Source organism: Oncorhynchus clarkii, chromosome 17 (assembly GCF_045791955.1).
Source record: "Oncorhynchus clarkii lewisi isolate Uvic-CL-2024 chromosome 17, UVic_Ocla_1.0, whole genome shotgun sequence".
Lineage (NCBI taxonomy): Eukaryota > Metazoa > Chordata > Actinopteri > Salmoniformes > Salmonidae > Oncorhynchus > Oncorhynchus clarkii.
In genome coordinates, this window is record NC_092163.1 from 35,705,700 (window position 1) to 35,727,630 (window position 21,931).

At 41.9% G+C, this 21,931-nt stretch overlaps 1 protein-coding gene across 11 annotated transcripts in view; it reads right to left on the reverse strand.

Moving 5' to 3' along the window:
- Nucleotides 1-9,179, reverse strand: part of LOC139370745 (tensin-2-like) — a 79,848-nt gene extending 70,669 nt beyond the window's left edge. For 8 of the 11 annotated variants that reach the window (XR_011627175.1, XR_011627172.1, XR_011627174.1 and 5 more), the window contains exon 1: nucleotides 8,466-8,748. Coding sequence is in view for 7 of the 11 variants with exons in the window: in XM_071110420.1 (XP_070966521.1) it covers nucleotides 8,466-8,582 (117 nt within the window). In the remaining 4 variants the exon portion in view is untranslated. Of the gene's footprint in view, nucleotides 1-8,465 lie in introns of all 11 variants that reach the window. The other 3 variants (XM_071110421.1, XM_071110416.1, XM_071110418.1) reach the window with 3 other exon arrangements.
- Between the last annotated feature and the right edge of the window lie 12,752 nt (nucleotides 9,180-21,931).

Sequence of the window (21,931 nt, forward strand, 5' to 3'; positions counted from 1 at the left end):
TAGCTGATTTTTATTGGGATATCTACATAGGCATACAGGAGGCCCATTATGAGCAACCACCACTCCTGTTTTCCAATGGCACATTGTTAGCTAATCCAAGTTTATCATTTTATAAGGCTAGTTGATTTTGTAATTATTATTTTGTAATTATGATAGCACAGCTGAAAACTGTTCTGATTAAAGAAGCAATAAAACTGGCCTTCTTTAAACGAGTTGAGGATCTGGAGCGTCAGCATTTGTGGGTTCGATTACAGGCTCAAAATGGCCAAAAACAAATACCTTTCTTCTGAAACTCATCAGTCTATCCTTGTTCTGAGAAATGAAGGCTATTCCATGCGTGAAATTGCCAAGAAACTGAAGATCTCGTACAATGCTGTGTACTACTCCCTTCACAGAACAGCGCAAACTGGCCCTAACCAGAAAAGAAGGAGTGGGAGGCCCCGGTGCACAATTACTATAGTACCTGCAAAACACCTGTCTCAATGTCAACAGTGAAGATGCGACTCCGGGATGCTGGCCTTCTAGGCAGAGTTGCCCATCTTAATCTTTTCTTTTTATTGGCCAGTCTGAGATATGGCTTTTTCTTTGCAACTCTGCCTCAAGGCCAGCATCCCGGAGTCGCCTCTTCACTGTTGAAGTTGAGACTGGTGTTTTACGGGTACTATTTAATGAAGCTGCCAGTTGAGGACTTGTGAGGCGTCTATTTCTCAAACTAGACACTCAAATGTACTCGTCTTCTTGCTCAGTTGTGCACCGGGGCCTCCCACTCCTCTTTCCTGTAATCAAACCCACAAATGCTGATGCTCCAGATACTCAACTAGTCTAAAGAAGGCCAGTTGTATTGCTTCTTTAATCAGAACAACAGTTTTCAGCTGTGCTAACATAATTGCAAAAGTGTTTAATGATCAATTAGCCTTTTAAAATGATAAACTTGGATTAGCTAACTGCCATTGGAACACAGGAGTGATGGATGCTGATAATGGGCCTCTGTACACCTATGCAAATATTCCATTAAAAATAAATCTGCCGTTTCCAGCGACAATAGTCATTTACAACATTAACAATGTCTACACTGTAGTTATGATCAATTTGATGTTATTTTAAATGGACAAAAAAAATATTTTCTTTCAAACAAGGACATTTCTAAGTGACCCCAAACTTTTGAACGGTAGTGTACATATATACTGTATATATTAGCATGGGTATTGAAAGATGGTGGATAACAAAAAAAAGTACATGTTTTGTTTTTGGACTAAATGTATACATTATGATTTGCCTCTGAACTGTATGTGAACCCCTCTGCAATCTACTTGCACTAACCATTAAACACTAGGGCTTCCACCAGGCTGTCCCTATGCTATTTGCTCTCTTTCTCTCTTAAACTGCTAAGACAAAGCCTACGTGAAAATTTGTTTTTTCACAAAAGATAATTAAAAAATATATACAGGCCCAAATCAGCTCTACATAATTCAGCAGGGAGGTGTGCAACTACCACACATTATACCAGTGGAGAAACTACATCATCTACATAGATGTTACCATATCCCTTTCAATTCACATTCCTTACAGAAATAACTATTTTACAAACCTTTTAAAACGTCCAGAAAGACAGGGGTCTTAGAAGGGTATTGATACTTTAAAATACATATTTTATGTGAATGGATGTGGATGAAAGAATTCTGCCAGTGCTTTAATGTCCTAGTTTCATGTTTTTTTTTTATTTATTTACCTCCAACTCTATATATCCAAGTGAGCCTATGAGGACCTTGGGGATCAGATTGACCATTATGCCCATTGATCAAACGTATAATAGACAGACACTGCTCAAAATGAGTTGTTTGTGATATCTACACTCAGTTGCCACTTTATTAGGTTCACCACCCTATTCACAAAAATACATTGCTCCTATATACACAAAGTCCCATGGTCTTGGCTTGCTAGACACTAAAGCATGCAGAGAAGTATTCAGGTATTCTGTTACTGTTTGAACTTTAGAATGTGCAAAATGACAGCAGTCTGATGGTCTTTTCTAACTCAGAAAAGTTCCAAAACTTGTACTGACTGTAATAAACTCCAACTGGACTTAACTCGAACAGTCCATCTCCTTTCGCAGTTTCATCAACAATTTTGAATTCACGCTGTTCCAGATGCAAAGGGGGTTGTACCTAATAAAGGGACCACTGAATCGATAGACTTTCCAGAATGTCCCTAATGTATTAAGCATTTAGCTGTAAGTGTTGAATCTATTACCTCAGGAGATGGTACCGTTCAGCTTGTCTGGGGATGACAAAGGACTTCAACAAAGCCAAAATAGAAAATGATTGGAAGGGGCCTCTTTGCTGTTAAATTAGAGACGTATAAATCAATGACTGTTGTGCCTTGTAACTACTTTAAAAGGTGGAACTGTTGCACTAAAAATGCAAACATTGATTTGGCATACAATTTAAGATTGTAAACATTGTACAACTTTATGTAAACATTGTCTAACTTCATATAGAACAAATTGCACTTGAAATGAACATTTCTTTAAAGTTATTGCAAATAAATACATATTTTAACTTTTTCTGCGACAATCACTGAATTAGTTATTGATTTCTTCATCTTTCAATGCAACATTTTTAGATTTGATGTATTTCTATCAAATCAAAACGGGAATTTCTGCTCAAAGCAAAGGTTGTAAAAGTATACTAGACATTTATAGAATAAATAATACCTAGTTTGATGATAATGTATAATCAGTGAAAATGTTATAGATTTACCTATCTTTAAATGGCATTTTACAGACATTATGTATTTCTATCAAGTCAAAAGTAGAATTTTTACTCAAAACAAAGGTTGTAAAAAGTATACTAAAATGTATCGAATAAATCATACCTAGTATGATGATTGTGACAGTGAATTAGCTATTGATTTATACGGCTTTAAATGGCATCTTAAAAATGATGTCTTTCTATCAAATCAAAACTAATGTTAACTCACAACAAAAGGTATTTTATAGATGTTACGTAATTCTATCAAATCAAAACTGGAATTTGTGCTCAAAATAAAGGTTGTAAAAAGTATGCTAGACATTTATAGAATAAATCATATCTAGTTTAATGATTCTGTGACAAACGATGAATTAGTTATTGATTTTTACATTTGTAAATGGCTTTTGGCGAATGTCTGGCGAATGTCTGTTGAATGGTCTGTTGAATGGTATGTTGAATGTCCGACTATAAAACCAACTTTACACCTCAGTGTCAAATATTCGTCTTGTCATTACTCATCCTCTTTCAGATCTATTCCCGATGTAGGTGGATTTAGGGCCACAACAAACCCCAGAGGATTTTTTTTACAGATTTGACTAAATCTATTGGCCAGGTCATACTAATAAGGGAGTTGCTAAAAATGTGTGTTTGATTGACGATGTATTTTATATGAACCAATGTGAATAATATTACCGCATTCATCGTGTACATTTTTAAAACATAAAAAATACGATCAATTATTCACACTATATCTATCATCTCTGCACGTCATGTCACTGTTTTCTACAAGACTACGAGTACAAAATATTAGACAATAGCGGCACCTAGTGGTGAGAAAGGAGAAGAGAACCAGAGAAGCCACATTGCATACCAAACAATGTAGAGAAAACCTCTCTCCATGGGATTCAAACTTTTCAATTATATTGATCGATTTGACTGGTTTTGCATGAGGAAGATGTATTAAATCCCCCACAAAAGAGTACAATTAGGGCCTTTCGTGAATGTGGTTCCAATCAAATCGTATGTCACACTCGCCGAATACAACTGCTGAAGACTTCACAGTGAAAAGCTAGCCTACAAGCCCAAAGCAACAATGCAGAGTTTAGAAAATGAAATAGTAACAAGAGAGGAATAAAATACACAAGAATGGAGCTCTATACAGGGAGTACCAGTACCAGATCAATGTGCAGAGGTACGAGGTATTTGAGCTAGATATGTACATGAAGGCAGGGTAAAGTGACTATGCATCAGGATTGCTAATATTAAGAGTTGAACAAGGAACGCAGCACTAGTGACAATGAGTGTATTTATGTGAGTGTATTCGTATGTTTGTGTGCGTATGTAGTGTATGCGAATATGTGAGGGTTTTGTGTGGGCATGTCAACTAGTGTGTTTGAATATTTATGCAATCAAGAGTAGCTTTAAATTTAATTTCACATTTTTGTTCCACTTTGAGAGTTTGTGTTTTGTGTAGATCGTTGACACAGAAAGATTTTAATCCCACCTTGTAACACAAAAACATGTGGAAAAAGTGAAGGGGTGTGAATACTTTCTATAGGAACTGTACACCCCAGTTGTCCCAGTAGACTTGCATGACTGTTTGTGAAATTTCTGGATTTGAGCACCCCACCCCTTTCGTCATACTCCAGCCAAAGGCTAGCTCATTCCCAAGGCATCTCCAACCATCACAGCCTCATAGCACACAGCCTCTAATATGGAGATGGGAGAGGAGCGGCTGGTGCCAGTGATTCATACATAGTGGATGTCCTTATTACCTTCTGGTAGATGTGTTTTTTTTTGGTGTGTGAACAGCAAGCCAGCATCCACATCTCTCCCACACACACTTGGATATTTACTCTTGCATGCACACAAACACACTGCAGCACACATACTACGCTACACTGTAGTCACACACCATATGCACACACAGGCCTACATAAACCTCTCCAAATACACTACCAGAGACTCCCCTTTCCACAAAGTGTGTGTGTGTGTTCTCAGTGACAGCCTGTTGCTGACGACATGCTGAAGTATGGGTCCTGGCTTTGGGTAACACACACGGAAGGGACAGGAGCAGGTGGGGAAACCAGAGGTATGATACTACGATGTGTATTTATATCCCCACATTCCATGAGCAGAAGAGTGACACCTCGAAAAGAGTCATGAAACTCCCAGAATAGGTACAGGAACACGGGCGCGTGTGAATCCGCCTGGTCAACGAGCACCTTATTTTTGGCTGGGGTTAAATACGCATGGCACCAAAAGAAAAATGTCAATGGCATTCAAGAGAGCAATGTGCATTGGACACAATGCAATACCTGTGGATTGGAGTAATGCAATGTCAACTTTGCCAACAAACATGACACATTATACAAACAAATGATTATACAAACAAATGATGCATGTATAAACCCATGCCAATGTTTCTTTCTCTAGGGCAGGGGTATACTGCTGCTTCTCTGTTCTACCTGATAATTAGCTGTACCCACCTGGTGTCCCAAGTCTAAATCAGTCCCTGATTAGAGGGGAAGAATAAAAGCAAAGCAGTTGAACTGGCATCAAGGTCCAGATTTGAATTTGAGGGCTGTAGAGCATCAGCCAGGTATTGATACAAGTATTAACAGCACGCGCAGCTGAGCTGGTCAACTGTCACCACCACACCCTCATACCATAGTATTTTCCCTGTACTGCTATCAGGAAAAGAACAGCACTCACACAGATGATCCAATTCAATGATTGAATTCTGATTTATGACACGGGCCTTAATCATGTAAAGAAATCGTACATACATGCACTTCACATTTTTGGAACAGACTAGTAAAGACACACTTGGAGCCATGTTGCAATGTGGCTGCTCCTAAATACGGCTACAGCAGACATGCAGACGACACGTCGCATAGGAGAGTAACGGACACCACTTCCCCTTCAACTTTGATCACCAGGGAACAGACATGATTAACCCCCTTCGATCCCCTCCAACTATCATCCCCCGCTCTCTCTCTCTTGACCTCTAATCCTGACCGGTATATGACCCCATCTGAAAGTGAACTAAATGGGACTACTGACATTGCGTGAGGCGAATACTGGGGATACTTTAATACCTTTGACTAAACACGGCAGGGCTAACATTTTACCCTGGTGGCACTGGTGCCTCTAACCTTTTCAGTTGGTGGCACCAGCCCATGATTTGGTGGCAATCCCCCCCCCCCCCCCAAAATGTGCACAGCGTCACACAACAAACAATTTGAGTAGATCTAATAATTTTATAAAGTAGTTCTCAATGCTTTATTAAGAAGTGCAATAGACTACAGAGATTCAATAAAGACATTTTTACATCTAACATGTCCAAGCAGAAATGCATGATTCAAATATATTTTGATAAGCAACCTAATCCAGGGTTGTCATGAATTGTGGGTTGACAATTAAAAAGGGAAAGGGGGATACCTCGTCAGTTGTACAACTGAAATGTGCCTTCCACATTTAACCCAACCCCTCTGAATCAGAGCGGTGCAGGGTGCCTTAATCGACATTGCTCATGGGCAGAACACCACATCAGGCCATATTAGTTCTATTTTACTGTCACAATAGGGCTCCAGAATTTGTGTCAATTCACCACCTGAGGAAGTGCCAACTCAAAACATAGTAGCTAGATCACTAACTCTAAATATAACACCTACTGCTAGTAGCTATGTATAAATCTAAGTTAATGTAATGTCATTCAAAAAAACAAAAACGTTGCAATGAGGCCTAGTGCACTTTCATTGACCAATGCACATTTTCATACTCCACATTTCTAAGCCATTTCAAACATCTTGATTGTAAAAAAAAAAGAAAAAAGTGTGCTTTGAGTTTATTGATCGTTGAGAAATTATAGATTATACCTACAGAAAGCTGAGACCATCCTCTCTTTGGTGTGGACAAGTAGTTGCTTCCAAAGTTGTAATCTTTCCCCGAAATTGCATTTTAAAATGTTATATCATCACAAAAAAACGTGGGGGAGGTTCTCTTCTGCACTGTTCAACCAATCCAGTAAATGTGGAGGAGGAGTTAAGATGGAGTGTCGCCATTGTTAACGTCTAAAAGCAGAAGTCACGTCACAGACTGTCTTTCCATTTTCACTGAAAACGGGAACATCTGGTTGGTCGGAAGTCAGCAGAGGGTATTGATTGAGGTGACCAGGTAGAATGTACCAGACCTCATAGGATCATAGTGTCTACGGTGTAGAACTGTTGCTGTTTTTTTAGGCCAACAGGTACATTTGGAAAATATTCAGACCTTCACTTTTTCCACATTATGTTACAGCGTTATTCAAAAAATGGATTAAATATATTTTTCTATATTTAATCAATCTACACACAGTACCCCATAACGATAAAGCATTTACATAAGTAGAACATTTACTAAGAACTTTGAAGCACCTTTGGCAGCGTGTCCAGCCTCGAGTCTTCTTGGGTATGACGCTACAAGCTTGGCACACTGTATTTGGGGAGTTTCTCCCATTCTTCTCTGCAGATCCTCTCAAGCGCTGTCAGGTTGGATGGGGAGTGTCACTGCACAGCTATTTTCAGGTCTCTCCAGAGATGTTTGATCTTGTTCAAGTCCGGGTTCTGGCTGGGCCAGCTCTAGGAAGAGTCTTGGCGATTCTAAACTTCTTCCATTTAAGAATGATGGAGGCCACTGTTTTTGGGGCTCTGTGCCTTGACACAATCCTGTCTCGGAGCTCTATGGACAATTCCTTTGACCTCATGGCTTGGTTTTTGCTCTGATATGCACTGTCAACTCTGGGACCTAATTGAATTTACCACAGGTGGACTTCCATCAAGTTGTAGAAACAGCTCAAGGATGATCAATGGAAAACAGGATGCACCTGAGCTCAATTTTAAGTCTCATAGCAAAGGGTCTGAATACTTATGTAAATAAGATATGTTTTATATTTGTAATACACTAGCAACATTTCTAAAAACCTGTTTTCGCTTTGTCAATATGGTGTATTGTGTGTAGATTGAGGACATTTTTTTAATGAATCAATTTTAGAATAAGGCAATTTAAAATGTGGAAAAAGTCAAGGGGCCTGAATACTTTCCAAATGCACTCTAGGTTTTTGTTCCAGCCCAGAACTAATAATATCAGATTAAACTAATCAGGGTGTTGATTGAGGACCATGATAAGTTAGATCAAGTGTGGTACCCATGGGCTGGAACAAACACACTATTGCACACGCTCCTAAGCCTCCAGGATCTGACGTTGAGACCACTGATTTGAATTTCAATCCAAACCATTTGAGAGTGTGTTTCTGTTATATCGCACATCATGACACTATCCACATGCCCTATTTCCATAGGGTAGGTTTCAGGTGACACCTTATGGGCTGAGACTCCGGGTCCTGGCTAGAAATATTGATTCTGTTTACATATGATGGGTCACCAGACAACTCCAAAAAGCAGTAGGCGAGTCACTCACATTACAATCAATCAAGAACTTGGAAGTTTTGTACTTTTTATTCATCCCCAAAATATTGTCTCCTGAGGGGGAATATACATCAGCAGGCGCCTAAAACAACTAACAGTATTGTATTCATACATCTTTGGATGAGTGGCCCCAGCGTGAATAGAACCCACAACACTGACGTATGTAGCATGCTCTACCAACTGAGCCACAGAAGGGTTACACTTTTAGAGTGTTGCAGACAGAGATGTCAACAAGTGTCGCGCTTACCTCAGCCAGCTGTAGGATTTCAACGGGGATATTGTGGACTGCTACTTTCGGGGATCCCTCAGGTTCCGGAGCGCATCTCTTTCTGCTGCAATGCTGGATACTGTGAATGCACCCCATTGATCCTCTGGTTCTGTCTTCTCCTTTTTCAGATTTGAGCCACAAGTCAGTTGTCCGGATATCCCAAGGACCTGCTTTCCGTCTCTTACTCCTTAGGCTCCCCTCGTTTTTTTCAATAGGGAATCACTCTTTTCCTCCTTTTCACACTAGTACAGGGAAGCTGGGTCCTACCTTGCTTCGTTGACACCCCAAAACCCCTTTCCTCCCCGTGAGCTCTCACACCCCTGTCCAAGTTGATCTTTCTCTATCTCTACTCACCCAGGACTGGAACCGTCACAACATTCACTCAGTCCAGCCCCCCGTCTTTCCTTCACCACACGTCTCTCCCTCTACTTTCAGAAAGCACAGGGCCCGCTCTCTCGCACCCTCCTGCCGTCGCTCTTGCCGTTCCTGCACCCTTCTTTCTTCTGTCAGCCTGTACTTTTACACCATTCTCTCTCCCTCGCTAGCGGTTGTCCCTTCCCTCCCAGCATGCACAGACCCTTCACTCTCTGCACTTACACTCTTCTCTGGTTGCCCTCTTTCTCCCCTTTCCGCCTTCAAAGAAACACCCTGCTCTCTCATTCCCCCTCTCCTCTTACAACCCTCTCACTAGCTGTTCACCCTGCCAGCCTGCTGCACAAACAGTACACTCTTCCCCTCTCTCTCATTTCTCCACCCTCCCCTTTCCACACAGCTGTTTAGGTCAGGCTGACTTCAGGCCCTTCCCTTTTTCTTGCTGTGTTCAGCCTCTCTCCTTCTTTTCCTCCATCGTTCCCCCTGAGATTAGATGGCGCCGCTCAGTGCGACACCCTGTCGACCCACCGGACTTAGCACATGAGGGGCGGGCATACACAGTGCAATGGTTCTATCCTACTATTTTTCCTCTCATGTCATGGGTAAGCGACTAGATAGTACCTCACAAGCCAAAACCTTGTGCACCAACCCAGCAACTCTGCATGAGGAGAGAAGACACACTTTGCCTTAACATCCCTCTCAACTGAAAACAATAATAGGCTCTGTTCCTTTAGATCTGTGTAGAGTAACACGGGGATTTAGGACCTCCTCGGAGAGCCAGTTGGTATTCCGCCAAGCCATCAGGAATAACACCCCACAGCAGAGCAGGAGAACAAACACAGTTAACACACGATCACCCCCCCCACACACACACACACACACTGACTTGCATCTGCTGCAGTAGAGAACTACTCAAACTGTGAGATACACAAACAGACTAGTCTCAAATTAGCCCAATAAACACACGTACATACATACAGCCACGCAGGGTACAGAGCAACAAGAGGTTGAAATACAAAATGATTGCACCCGACTGCAAGAGAACATACAAAACACACACACACACCTCCCCCTGGAGTGATGATACACACACACAACCTATTGCCTGTCAGCATTCCTGAGGTAAAACAAACACGCTGAAGGTTGTTTTTAGCAGAGGGGTCTGGGACCCTCCTGTCACTGTCGAGACAGGCCTGAGGGAAGGGGACGGGGACACAGCAGGACCCTCCACACCTGCCACCAAGAGTCCTGTACCCAGCAGGGGCTGAAGAGTGTTCTCCACAAAAGAAAAATCATGTTCAGGACTAGAGGTCGACCGATTATGATTTTTCAACGCCGATATCGATACTGATTATTGGAGTACCAAAAAAAAAGCAGATACCGATTAATCGGCAGATTTTTTTCATTTATTTGTAATAATGACAATTACAACAATACTGAATGAACACTTATTTTAGCTTAATAAAATACATAAATAAAATCAATTTAGCCTCAAATACATAATGAAACCTGTTCAATTTGGTTTAAATAATGCAAAAAACAAAGTGTTGGAGAAGAAAGTAAAAGTGCAATATGTGCCGTGTAAGAAAGCTAACGTTTAAGTTCCTTGCTAAGAACATATGAAAGCTGGTGGTTCCTTTTAACATCAGTCTTCAATATTCCCAGGTTAGAAGTTTTAGGTTGTAGTTATTATAGGAATTATAGGACTATTTCTCTCTATACCATTTGTATTTCATTAACCTTTGACTATTGGATGTTCTTATAGGCACTTTAGTATTGCCAGTGTAACAGTATAGCTTCCGTCCCTCTCCTCACTCCTACCTGGGCTCAAACCAGGAACACATCGACAACAGCCACCCTCGAAGCAGCGTTACCCATGCAGAGCAAGGGGAACAACCACTCCAAGTCTCAGAGCGAGTGACGTTTCAAACGCTATTAGCGAGCATCGGTTCACATCGGTTACACCAGCATAATCTCGGGAGTTGATAGGCTTGAAGTCATAAACAGCTGCTGGCAAACGCACAAAAGTGCTGTTTAAATGAATGCTTACAAGCCTGCTGCTGCCTACCATCGCTCAGTCAGACTGCTTTATCAAATCATAGACTTAGTTATAACATAACACACAGAAATACAAGCCTTAGGTCATTAATATGGTCGAATCGGGAAACTATCATCTCGAAAACAAGACCTTTATTCTTTCAGTGAAATACGGAACCGTTCTGTATTTTATCTAACGGGTGGCATCCATAAGTCTAAATACTCCTGTTACATTGCACAACCTTCAATGTTATGTCATTATTACGTAAAATTCTGGCAAATTAGGCGGCCCAAACTGTTGCATATACCCTGACTCTGCGTGCAATGAACGCAAGAGAAGTGACAATTTCACCTGGTTAATATTGCCTGCTAACCTTTATTTTAGCTAAATATGCAGGTTTAAAAATATATACTTCTGTGTATTGATTTTAAGAAAGGCATTTATGTTTATGGTTAGGTACACACTGGAGCAACGATACGCACCACATCGATTATATGCAACGCAGGACACGCTAGATATACTAGTAATATCATCAACCATGTGCAGTTAACTAGTGATTATGATTGATTGGTTGTTTTTTATAAGTTTAATGCTAGCTAGCAACTTACCTTGGCTTACTGCATTCGCGTAACAGGCAGTCTCCTCGTGGAGTGCAATGTAATCAGGTGGTTAGAGCGTTGGACGAGTTAACTGTAAGGTTGCAAGATTGAATCCCCCGAGCTGACAAGGTAAAAAAAAAATTGGGTGTTCTGCCCCTGAACGAGGCAGTTAACCCACCGTTCCTAGGCCGTCATTGAAAATATGAATGTGTTCTTAACTGACTTGCCTAGTTAAATAAAGATTAAATAATGGTGTAATAAATAAAATTGGCCAAATCGGTGTCCAAAAATATTGATTGTTATGAAAACTTGAAATCGGCCCTAATTAATCGGCCATTCCGATTAATCGGTCGACCTCTATTCAGGACCACACCTGAGGGGTAGCTAGCTAATTTTGATAAGTAACTAGAGGGGTATTCTACAAATCAGGTTTAAGGAGCTCTAGCGAGGCAACTTTGGTCAACTCGGAGTTCAACTCGGGATAACCAGTCATACAAATGTGGTTTACCTTTTAGTCAGGTAAATTTCTATGGCAACAAATCCTTCAGAACTAACCTGCTCCTGAGCAGGCTCAGTCAACACTAACTCCATTTATTCTGAGTCTGACCTGCAAGTTGAGAACAAATTAAATCAGATTCCCTCTCTCTCGCAACGATTGCATCACTATCCCCTTCATTTCAGGAATACAGATTAAATATTTGATTAATAATTGTGTTTTTTTTTTTAATTAAAATGTTTAAAATACCTAGTACATTATTTATTAATAACAGAATGCATTTGAAACTTCATACAGGTAACACTTAACAATATTCTTTAGGAGCAGTAGTGTCTGGGATAGAATCTATTGTAGGTTCGCTAAAGTAGAATTTGACACAGGCACAAGGGTGGTATTAAAACTTTTTTTTTTTAAACTGCACATTTACTGCATAGACACAAATTCATCAACACACATACAGTATAATAACACAGTAAACAATGGTCTCAGTCCTAAATTGAAAAGTATCTGTGTGGGTTCAGTTTGTAGACCTACTACCCGGGTAGAGCACATGTGCATGTTGGAGCTCTTATAGATACCAAGATTGATCCAATTAATAAGTGTGTCCTCAATGAGATGGATTGAAGGAAATACATGCTAGCTCAATGGCTTTTCTCAGTTACCATACAACTGCAGTAGAAAACAAGCTACGTAACTCACCGGTTTCCACATGGATTTTGACAAAAAAAAGAAATGTTGAAACACTGTTCTTGACAAACACACCGTCTTGAAACAAAACCAATCTCCAAAACAAATAACACTTGGCTTCTCACTCAAGGGCTGATAAATGATATAATATACAATACCATAGCGCCCTCTAGGGCCAAATTCTCTATATTGAATCAGGAATACCCTAATTTTATCTGGCTGTAAATTGTCTGGGTTAAATCCTCCCCTTCCTTATCTGCATGCATCCCTGCATGTACTAGACGTCTTAAGTCGGATTCAACTGGCTTATGTCGGGGGAATGCGTAAAATCAAGGGCTTGGGAGAAAACTTTGTCTAAACCATTTAGAATAGAATTCATAACTAAGAGTAAGGGGTTACCAAGGGATATGTAAGTCAGCTCTTCGAGAGGATTCATCTCAGCATGGTCATCTTCTGGAGTAGGGTTGACTCTTGCTCGAGGAATTTCATGGACAATGAGGATTGTCGGGTAGCTGATCTTTTTCTGAGCAGACTGAGGGTTGTAGTACTCCACCTCTTCGTCATTTCCACATTGTCGTTCTGCTCATCTTCCTCTTCAGATACTGGACTTTGCTGAGGAGTTGTTAGTTTGGGTCTCTGTTCCAGGTCTTGGTCCTCTTCAACTTAAGCAGACGGCGCAAGGAATCCACAGGGCAAGAGCAGATTGCAGTGTAGCTTCCTCTCCGCAACAGCTTTTCATACCAGACCTGCTGGCTTTCTGTCCTACTCCTACCCGCATGAACTGGTTCTGAACCCAACTGCAGTCCCGCAATGTTATTTTAGGGCGTATGTGAACATTTTTTAAGTAGTCTGGGTGGCCATTTGATGATTTCTTCAGCAGTCTTATGGCTTGGGGGTAGAAGCTGTTAAGGATCCTTTTGAACCTAGACTTGGCACGCCGGTATAGCTTTCTGTGCGGTAGCAAAGAACAGTCTTTGACTTGGGTAACTCGTATTTTAAAATTTTTTGGGCCTTCCTCTGACAGCGCCTAGTATATTGATCCTGGATGTCAGGACGCTTGGCCCCAGTGATGTACTGGGCTTTACGCACTACCCTCTGTAGCGCCTTCAGATCGGATGCCGAGCAGTTGCCATACCATACCATGCAATCGGTCAGGATACTCTAGATGGTGCAGCTGTAGAACTTTGAGGATCTGGGGATGCATGCCAAATATTATCAGTCTCTTAAGGGGGAAAAGGTGTTGTAATCATATCTATAGCCAAGCATAGTCTATTTAATTGAGACCACACCTGATCTCGCACATATGGCGACAACTTGAAGCAGCAAGAATGATGAGAGCAGACACTTGCACTTTCTCTTAGGCTATATCCTGTATGCAAAACATAGCACATCTTTAAGGATGACAATTTGCAGGCAGAAACAAATAAATGGGTAATCAATATTTATTAAAAATGAAAAGGTGCAACGCTTGCTCACCATGGTAGCCTATGTGCACATTGCGGATTTTTCTTACAATGATCACATTTTCTAAATGCACCTGAAATCATTGGTTGAGTGCCCTCCACTTCTTTCCATTACCAATATTTACTTAGGGACACTGTAGCCAACAATAGTCGAATCATAATTCATTACAATTCCGTGGAAAGATAACTGCCACGTGACTCTCCTCCCACGCATATCCAGCCTACATTATTTCATTGCGACTACACATATACCAGGCACACTTGATCTTGCACGCCCAACTAGGAGAGGTAGGCTTCTTAGCTTGAAGCAACGAATTGTGTGTGTGTGAATAATGCGCCAAAGAGCTGCTTTTAATACAATACGTAGGCTAAAGCATACAAAGCAGAAAAGACTACCGTTTCCAAATAATCTGTGGGACAAAAATATTTTCACCCCAAAATTGTTTATCTGAGTGAACACTCCCAACTGCAGCATAAAAAATGCAGATTGCACCGCAAGGATCTCTGTGGGACTCGCAGCCCTCTAGTTTCCGGTGCTACAGCGTAGATTGGGTAGTCGCTGATGTGATCCGTTGTCCTGTTGATTCCTGTGTGACCAACTGCATTGTTGAGACCTTCGAGAGCCATTTTTCTGTACTTCTTTGGAAGATTGAGTCCCCTCTGTTGATCAGTTTCCAATAATGACTCCGTAAGTACAGGCTGATGTCTCTGTTCTGCTCTTTCGTCCTGCTGCCTAATGATAGGACAGACGTTTCCCGGTGGTGACTATGGTAATCCCTCTACTGATGGTGGGATCATCCGCCTGCTCTGCAGCCCAATCTTGCTGTGACATCTTGGGAAAAGTGCTTGAACCAGGGAGAAGATCAGGAGAGACACTGGACAGCAACAGGAGAGTCAGTACTGACATTTCTGAGTTTGAAGATCTGTAGAGGTTCTGAACCACAGCTTTCACAGCTTCTCTTGGGAACAGGGTTCACTGTGTTCCTTCATGAATCAAGCAATGAACTGCTGGACTTTGTAGTCTTCAGCTTTGGAGCTGAGGTCAGTCTAGGCTTGGTCGTGTGGACTTCTGGACAGACCATCTGCGTCTCGATTCCTCTTGCCAGCTCTGTACTGGATGTTGAAGTTGGACAGATCGGCCAGCCACAGTTGTCCCGCAGCGTCGAGCTTGGCAGACGTCAGCGGGTTGTTGTCAGTAATGATAGTTAATTCAACACCGTGGGGTAGTCAATTAACTTGTCAGTGACAGCCTACTTGAGAGCTGGAAACTCCAGCTTGTGAGTGGGGTATCTTCTCTCAGTTTGACAGCCCTCGGCTGGCATAAGCGACGACTCATTCGTCCCTGTTACACTTGGTACAGAGCTGATCCGAATCCAAGCAAACTGGCATCAGTGTTGAGGATGCAGGGTTGGTTGGGGTTTGCAAACCCTAGGACTGGAGCAATGGTCAGATTCTCAATGAGTGATCTGAATGCACTTTCACATGTTTCAGTCCACTTCTCATTAAACGGTTTCTTAAGATCTGTGCTGGAGGACGACTTGGGACCTTTGTTTTCATCTATGAGATAGCCTCTGAACAACCTGACTGCTGGTTTTGTGAGTTTGGAGTAATCCTTGACAAACCTGTAGTATTCAGTGAAGCCTAGGAAGGATTTCAGCTTGCTGATGTTGTTTAGCCTTGACACATGGTCAGAGCAGTGATTTTGTCAGGGTGCGTTTCCATTCCATTCTCAAATATTATATGGCCCAAGTATCAGACTGACTTCCTGAAGAAGTGGCACTTTTCGAATGACAGCTTGAGACCGAACTCACACAGCCTGTTCAAGACACGCATCAGCCGTTCTTGATATTCTTTGAGCGTGTCTGAGAACACAATGAGGTTGTCAAGGAACACAAGGACTTAGTTCAGGTTGCCCATATATACACTGAACAAAAATAAACGCAACATGCAACATTTAACAATTTTACTGAGTTACAGTTCATATAGGGAAATAAGTAAATTGAACTTACATATTAGGCCCTATTCATGGATTTCACAACTGGGCAGGGGCACAGCCATTGGTGGACATAGACTTACCCACTTGGGAGTCAGGCCCACCCCCTGGGGAGCCAGGACCAGCCAATCAGAATGAGTTTTCCCCACAAAAAGGGCTTTATTAGAGACAGAAGCCTACGTCTCTGAGACTCAGTTTCATCAGCTGTCTGGTCTCAGACAATCCCGCAGGTGAAGAAGCCGGATGTGGAGGTCCTGGGATGGCATGGTTACACGTGGTCTGCGGTTGTGAGGCCGGTTGGAAGTACTGCCAAATTCTATAAAATGAAGTTTGAGGCGGCTCATGGTAAAGAAATGAACATAAAATGCTCAGGCAACAGCTCTGGTGGCCATTCATGCAGTGAGCATGCCAATTGCACGCTCCCTCAACTTGAGACATCTGTGACATTGCGGTGTGACAAAACGGCACATTTTAGAGTGGCCTTTTATTGTCCCCAGCACAAAGTGCACCTTGGCAAACAAATGTGTGTTTAAAATTTGAGAGAAATAAGCTTTTTCTGCGTATGGAACATTTCTGGGAACTTTTACTTCAGCTAATGAAAGATGGAACCAACACCTTATGTGTATATATTTTTTCAGTATACTTCTCCATGACATGCTGAAAAGTGCTGGGTGCATTTGTGACTCCTTGGGGCATCTGGTTGAACCCCCAGAATCCAATGGATGTGAAAAGCAGTGTTTGCCTTGCTCCTCCATTTCAACTTGATAGTGTCCCGACTGCAAGTCCATGACAGAGAATCACTTCGAGCCCGTCAGAGCTGATAAGGTTTTCTCTATGTTTGGTAAGGTGAATACGTCTGATGGTCTGGTTGTTCAACCTGTAGTTGATATCAGAGCTCTTTCAGGTGAAGTCAGACGGATGGATCTGGCTCTCTGCTTGAAGTTGGATTAGAGAGACCAATGCGGTGCCTGACTGCAGTTGTGTGACTATAGTCAAGGTCACCCATGGTAAACAATTCAAGGATGGAGCTTAGCTTGCTTGTCGAAAGTGATGGTGCTCTCAGAACCTGTCCGATTCAGTGTTGCACTCAGCAGTGGTGGGAGTGTGAGACACTGTTCTTGAGCTTTGTTTCTGGGTGTTGACAGTGAGGCAAGGGACAAGGGGATGGAGAGTTCTGCAATGTTGCGGTTTGCTGACACTGATGTCATGAGCAGTCTCGTTCTTGAGTAGGAATGGTACTTTAAACAATGACGTTCTTGGACTTGACAGGATGTAGCTACAGAAGAGCAGACCACCTGGCATGAGTGGGAGGCTCCACCAGCAGTGGGTACTTTTCTTGTGCAGTCATTCAACACCATCTTCTGTGCTGCTGGAACAGTGACACTCTTCTTGCATTGCAATTTGACTTTCCCCACTTTGCTGTTGTCTTGCATCTTCTGTACAGGCTATTGGAGTGGCGCGTAAGGGCTCGTCTCTGGCTTGGTACGAGCTCTGCCATCTTTGTCGGCTGTACATGCTTGTACAGTATGTTGGGATGACTAGGGCTAATGTGTTGGTTTTTCCAAGGATGTTCTCGGGAAAGAGGATGTTGACCTCAACGTAGCCTAGGTAGGGCACAGCTTGACCTCCAGCACCAACCTCTGATGTTGTCCAGGGGGAGAATAGGCTGGGATGGAAGGACTTAGTGAATGTTGTCACTTGTAAGCCTGAATCGAGAAGGGAATTGCTCTGGTTTCCTTTGATAATGACGACAGCCGTCTATCTTGGCCCTACTAAGCCAATGAATTTGTCAGTGTTGTCAGCCTCAGTATGTCCCTCTACTAAAACCTTGTCCCGTTTAAAGAAAGTCATTTATACTTTCATTTATACTGCTTAGCTCGTAGCTCCTTTACTTATAATCGATAGTAACTGTCGTGTCTTTGTCTATGCCGGATTAAGTGATATGACATGCTATTCTATAAAATTATTTCTCCGTAATTAATATTACCTGATTGAGCTAATCATGTAAATGTAATTAACTAGAGTCAGGGCACCACAAAATAATATTTATAGAGCTGTTATCTTCCGAATAAACTCTTAAAGACCTAGTAATATTTTACATCAATAGCAGTCAATATTAATCGTCATCTTAATTCAGTCTCATCTGAAAGTTGTAAATTCTTAGTTATCTGCACAAACCCTGGCTCACAAGTTGAATCAGCAATACAAAATTGGGTTTAATTATTTATTTACTAAATACCTAACTAATCACACAGAATTACACATACACATAATTAAATCATAACTTGATTACAAATTACGTCATAAAGGAAAACGTCCCTAGCGGGCGGAACCGATATGACAGCTTGTTACACAAAAGAAAAGGGGCTGGGTTTGAGTGAAAGAGCGGGAAGACTGAGGAACAAAGGGAAGAAGCTGTGCTATCGTAAATACAGTATCTTATGCATTCTAAATTACCGCCCAATTGGAAAAGGAAAATACAATAAATATTTACTCTGAGCTGCGCTTTGGTAGGTTGGTGGTAGATGGAAGGCCGTGTTGCCCAACCGAGTCCTTTGAAGAATGTCTCCGCTGGTAAATTGGATACGTTGTAGTAACGTCGTTGTGTGGTAGACGGGACACTGTCTGTTCCTTCCTAACCTGCGTTTGCAGCTGCGGTTGCAGTTCATACTATTCGTAACCAAAGCTCACGCTGATGTTGGCTTCGTTCTGTAGTTATTATCTGAACCATTCTGACAAAGGACCATCGTCCTCACGTCCTCGGAACAGAAGGTTATATTGTCGTCCAGGGCTTATATAGGACGGGAGAGAAGGGCGTGTTTGAAAAGATTTATAGCCCATGTCCCTTCACAGGGGCGGGCCACTGATTGAGCAGAGCCCTATCTTATGAAAACCCAAATCTCACATTTTAGAAGCTAAAATCACATTTCATCCAATCACAAATATTTTCATATTTAAACATTTAAATTGAACAATTCCATGTGAATCCGATTACTCTGATGTTTAGACTTTCCACTGTAGAGTTTGTCATCTTATCATTGATGAGAATGTCTCAGATGACAACCGAACTGACATCATATTCATTAAGTACCACCGCATATGTTCAATTGGTCGGATTACCAGAATATAGTTAATTCCCCCCCACCTTCTGATGTTCCCAGAATCTCTATGTTAACCAATGGTTTTGCAAATGTAACATCAGTAGGGTAGAGAGAGGAAAAAGGGGGGGGGGGGGGAAAGAGGTATTTATGACTGTCATAAACCTACCCCCCAGGCCAACGTCATGACAACTTTGTTGATGGGGTCGTCACATCTTGGATATGCGGCCAATCTTCACTACACCTGAAGCAAAACCATGCTTTTGGCCGGAGCGTTATGTGGTGTGCCTTAGTCCCTGCTCTTGGCTTTTGGGCTGCTCTGGGCTCACAGCTGCTCTACATTTTCAAATCAGCCACCTCACGCTCTCAGAGACGTAGGCTTCCAAAACCTCCGAACCCGTGTCTGGAGTGATGCCTCTAGCACTGTGATCCTGTGTCTTACACGGAACCCAAACCAGCTGCGCGCATGCGCACCATCGTGTATAAATGTATTTTGTCCCCCCCACACCAAATGCGATCACGCCAAGTAGGTTAAAATCAAAAACCAATTCTCAAACAATTACATTAATTTGGAGAGAGGTTGAAAAGCATTAAACATTTACGGCAAGCTAGCTAGCTTGCACTTGCTAGCTAATTTGTCCTATTAAGCTAGCTTGCTGATGCTAGTTAATTTGTCCTGAGATATAAACATTGAGTTGTTGTTTTACCTGAAACGCACAAGGTCCTCTACTCCGAAAATTAATCCACACATAAAACGGTCAACTGAATTGTTTCTAGACATCCCTCCTCCTGCTAGGCTTTTTCTTCTCTTGACTTTATATTGCGATTTGCAACTTTCATAAATTAGGTGCATTACCGCCACTGACCTAATTCGTCTTTCAGTCACCCACGTGGGTATAACCAATGAGGAGATGGCACGTGGGTAGCTGCTTCTATAAACCAATGGGGAGATGGGAAAGGCAGGACTTGCAGTGCGAACTGTAGAACACAAATAGAACTGATTTTAGCCCTTGGCAACGCAGATGCTTGTTGGCGCTCGCGAGCAGTGTGGGTGCAATAATTGAATAAAATAGATTTCTAAATGTATTTTGTAGTCAGCCACTGCGCCACTTGGGAGGTGTCCTCTACCATTCTCAACTATAGGAGGAGCTCTGCAAAGTCAGGGGGTGTCTCTGTCTTGATGTCCAACCATTTCCCCAGCTCAGGGTCAGCATCAGCCCGTTTCACTTACGTTCTCTTCACAGCAGCACTGAGGAGTACCTGCAGCCTCTGTAAGTGTTTAGATACCCTCTCACCTGAGTTCTGGTGGGTGTTCAGGAATCTGTAATATATTTCATTGCTGTCCTCTGAGGCCATAAGCGGACTCCAGTAGCTTAAAATAGGCTCTTGGGGATGCAGAGGCACACTGCCTCACCAGGTCCGAGGCTGGGGGAAGCAGAATCTCCAGGACCCTCCACTGCTGTATTTAGAGGTGCAATCTTGCAACATCAGTTTGACATGACACCATGTTTCAGTCAGGTTAAACTGGGGGCTTTGGGTACTTTGCCTGAGAAGGAACGAAGCCATTTGAGTTGGTTCCGTGTTATGGAGGTGTTGGTCGTCATGACATGCTTTACCACAATGCGATGGACTTCAGGTGAGTTGGGGTTGTTCACCTCCTACCGTGGACTTCATGTCTGAATGAGGGGGTAGCTGGAATGGGGTGGTCTGAGTTTGATCATACCTCTTCTCAGCAGATCATTTCAGTAAGAGTGTGTCGCTATCGTGTGGACACGGTCATTGTCAGATGTAGTTAAGTCATAAGAGGCAACTAGGGGCTGGTCAGTGGGCTGTAACTCTACCCATACTGCTTGTAAATAAATTGAATTTCAATGTCTGAAATATGTCTGTACCAAACTCCAAAACACCAGCTAAATATGTGTTCTGCTTTCAATTATTCTGGCTAGCTTGCCACAAAATGATGTAACACTTATCACACTATGCTGTAGTGTCTGGACTAGAATCTATCGTAGTTGACTTTGACAGGCACAAGGGTTGTATTAAAAATGATTTAAAAAATGTCACATTTATTACAGACACAATCACAAATTCATCAATGCACAAATATAAACAGTAAAAATTATGTCTGTCCCAAATAGAAAAGTATCAGTGTGTGTTCAGTTTGTAGGCCTAGTATCCGGGTAGTGTGTGTGTGTGTGTGTGAGTGCAGGTTGGAGTGCTTATCTGTATCCAAGATGGATCCAATGAAGAAGTGCACCCTCAAAGTGATGGGTTGAAGAAGCAAATACAGTGTTGCAGCCTGCATGCGCCAGTCGAGTCAAATGGGTCGTTGGTGGTTTGCTCGCCATTCTTCTTTGAGATCACTGAATCACCTTCGTTCTGGTCTTAGAATCAACCAATAAAAACATACAAATCTGCAGAGAGCACAGGATCTCAGTCAGAATCTCATAGTTAGTGGTAAAACGTCTCAATTCAATACAAACATTACAATGACTGCCATAAAAACTGGTAGCAACAGTATTGTACAAAAGTCATCAAGTAAATGCTAAAGTAAAGAGCTTAGCACAACATATTTACATACAATAGCATCTCCATTTAAAAATTATAGATTTTTCAAAATTCACAACAGGAATAATAGCATCTAATTTAAACACCATTTCAATAAAATTAGCTTAGGTCCATGAGCGAGAAAAAATGAC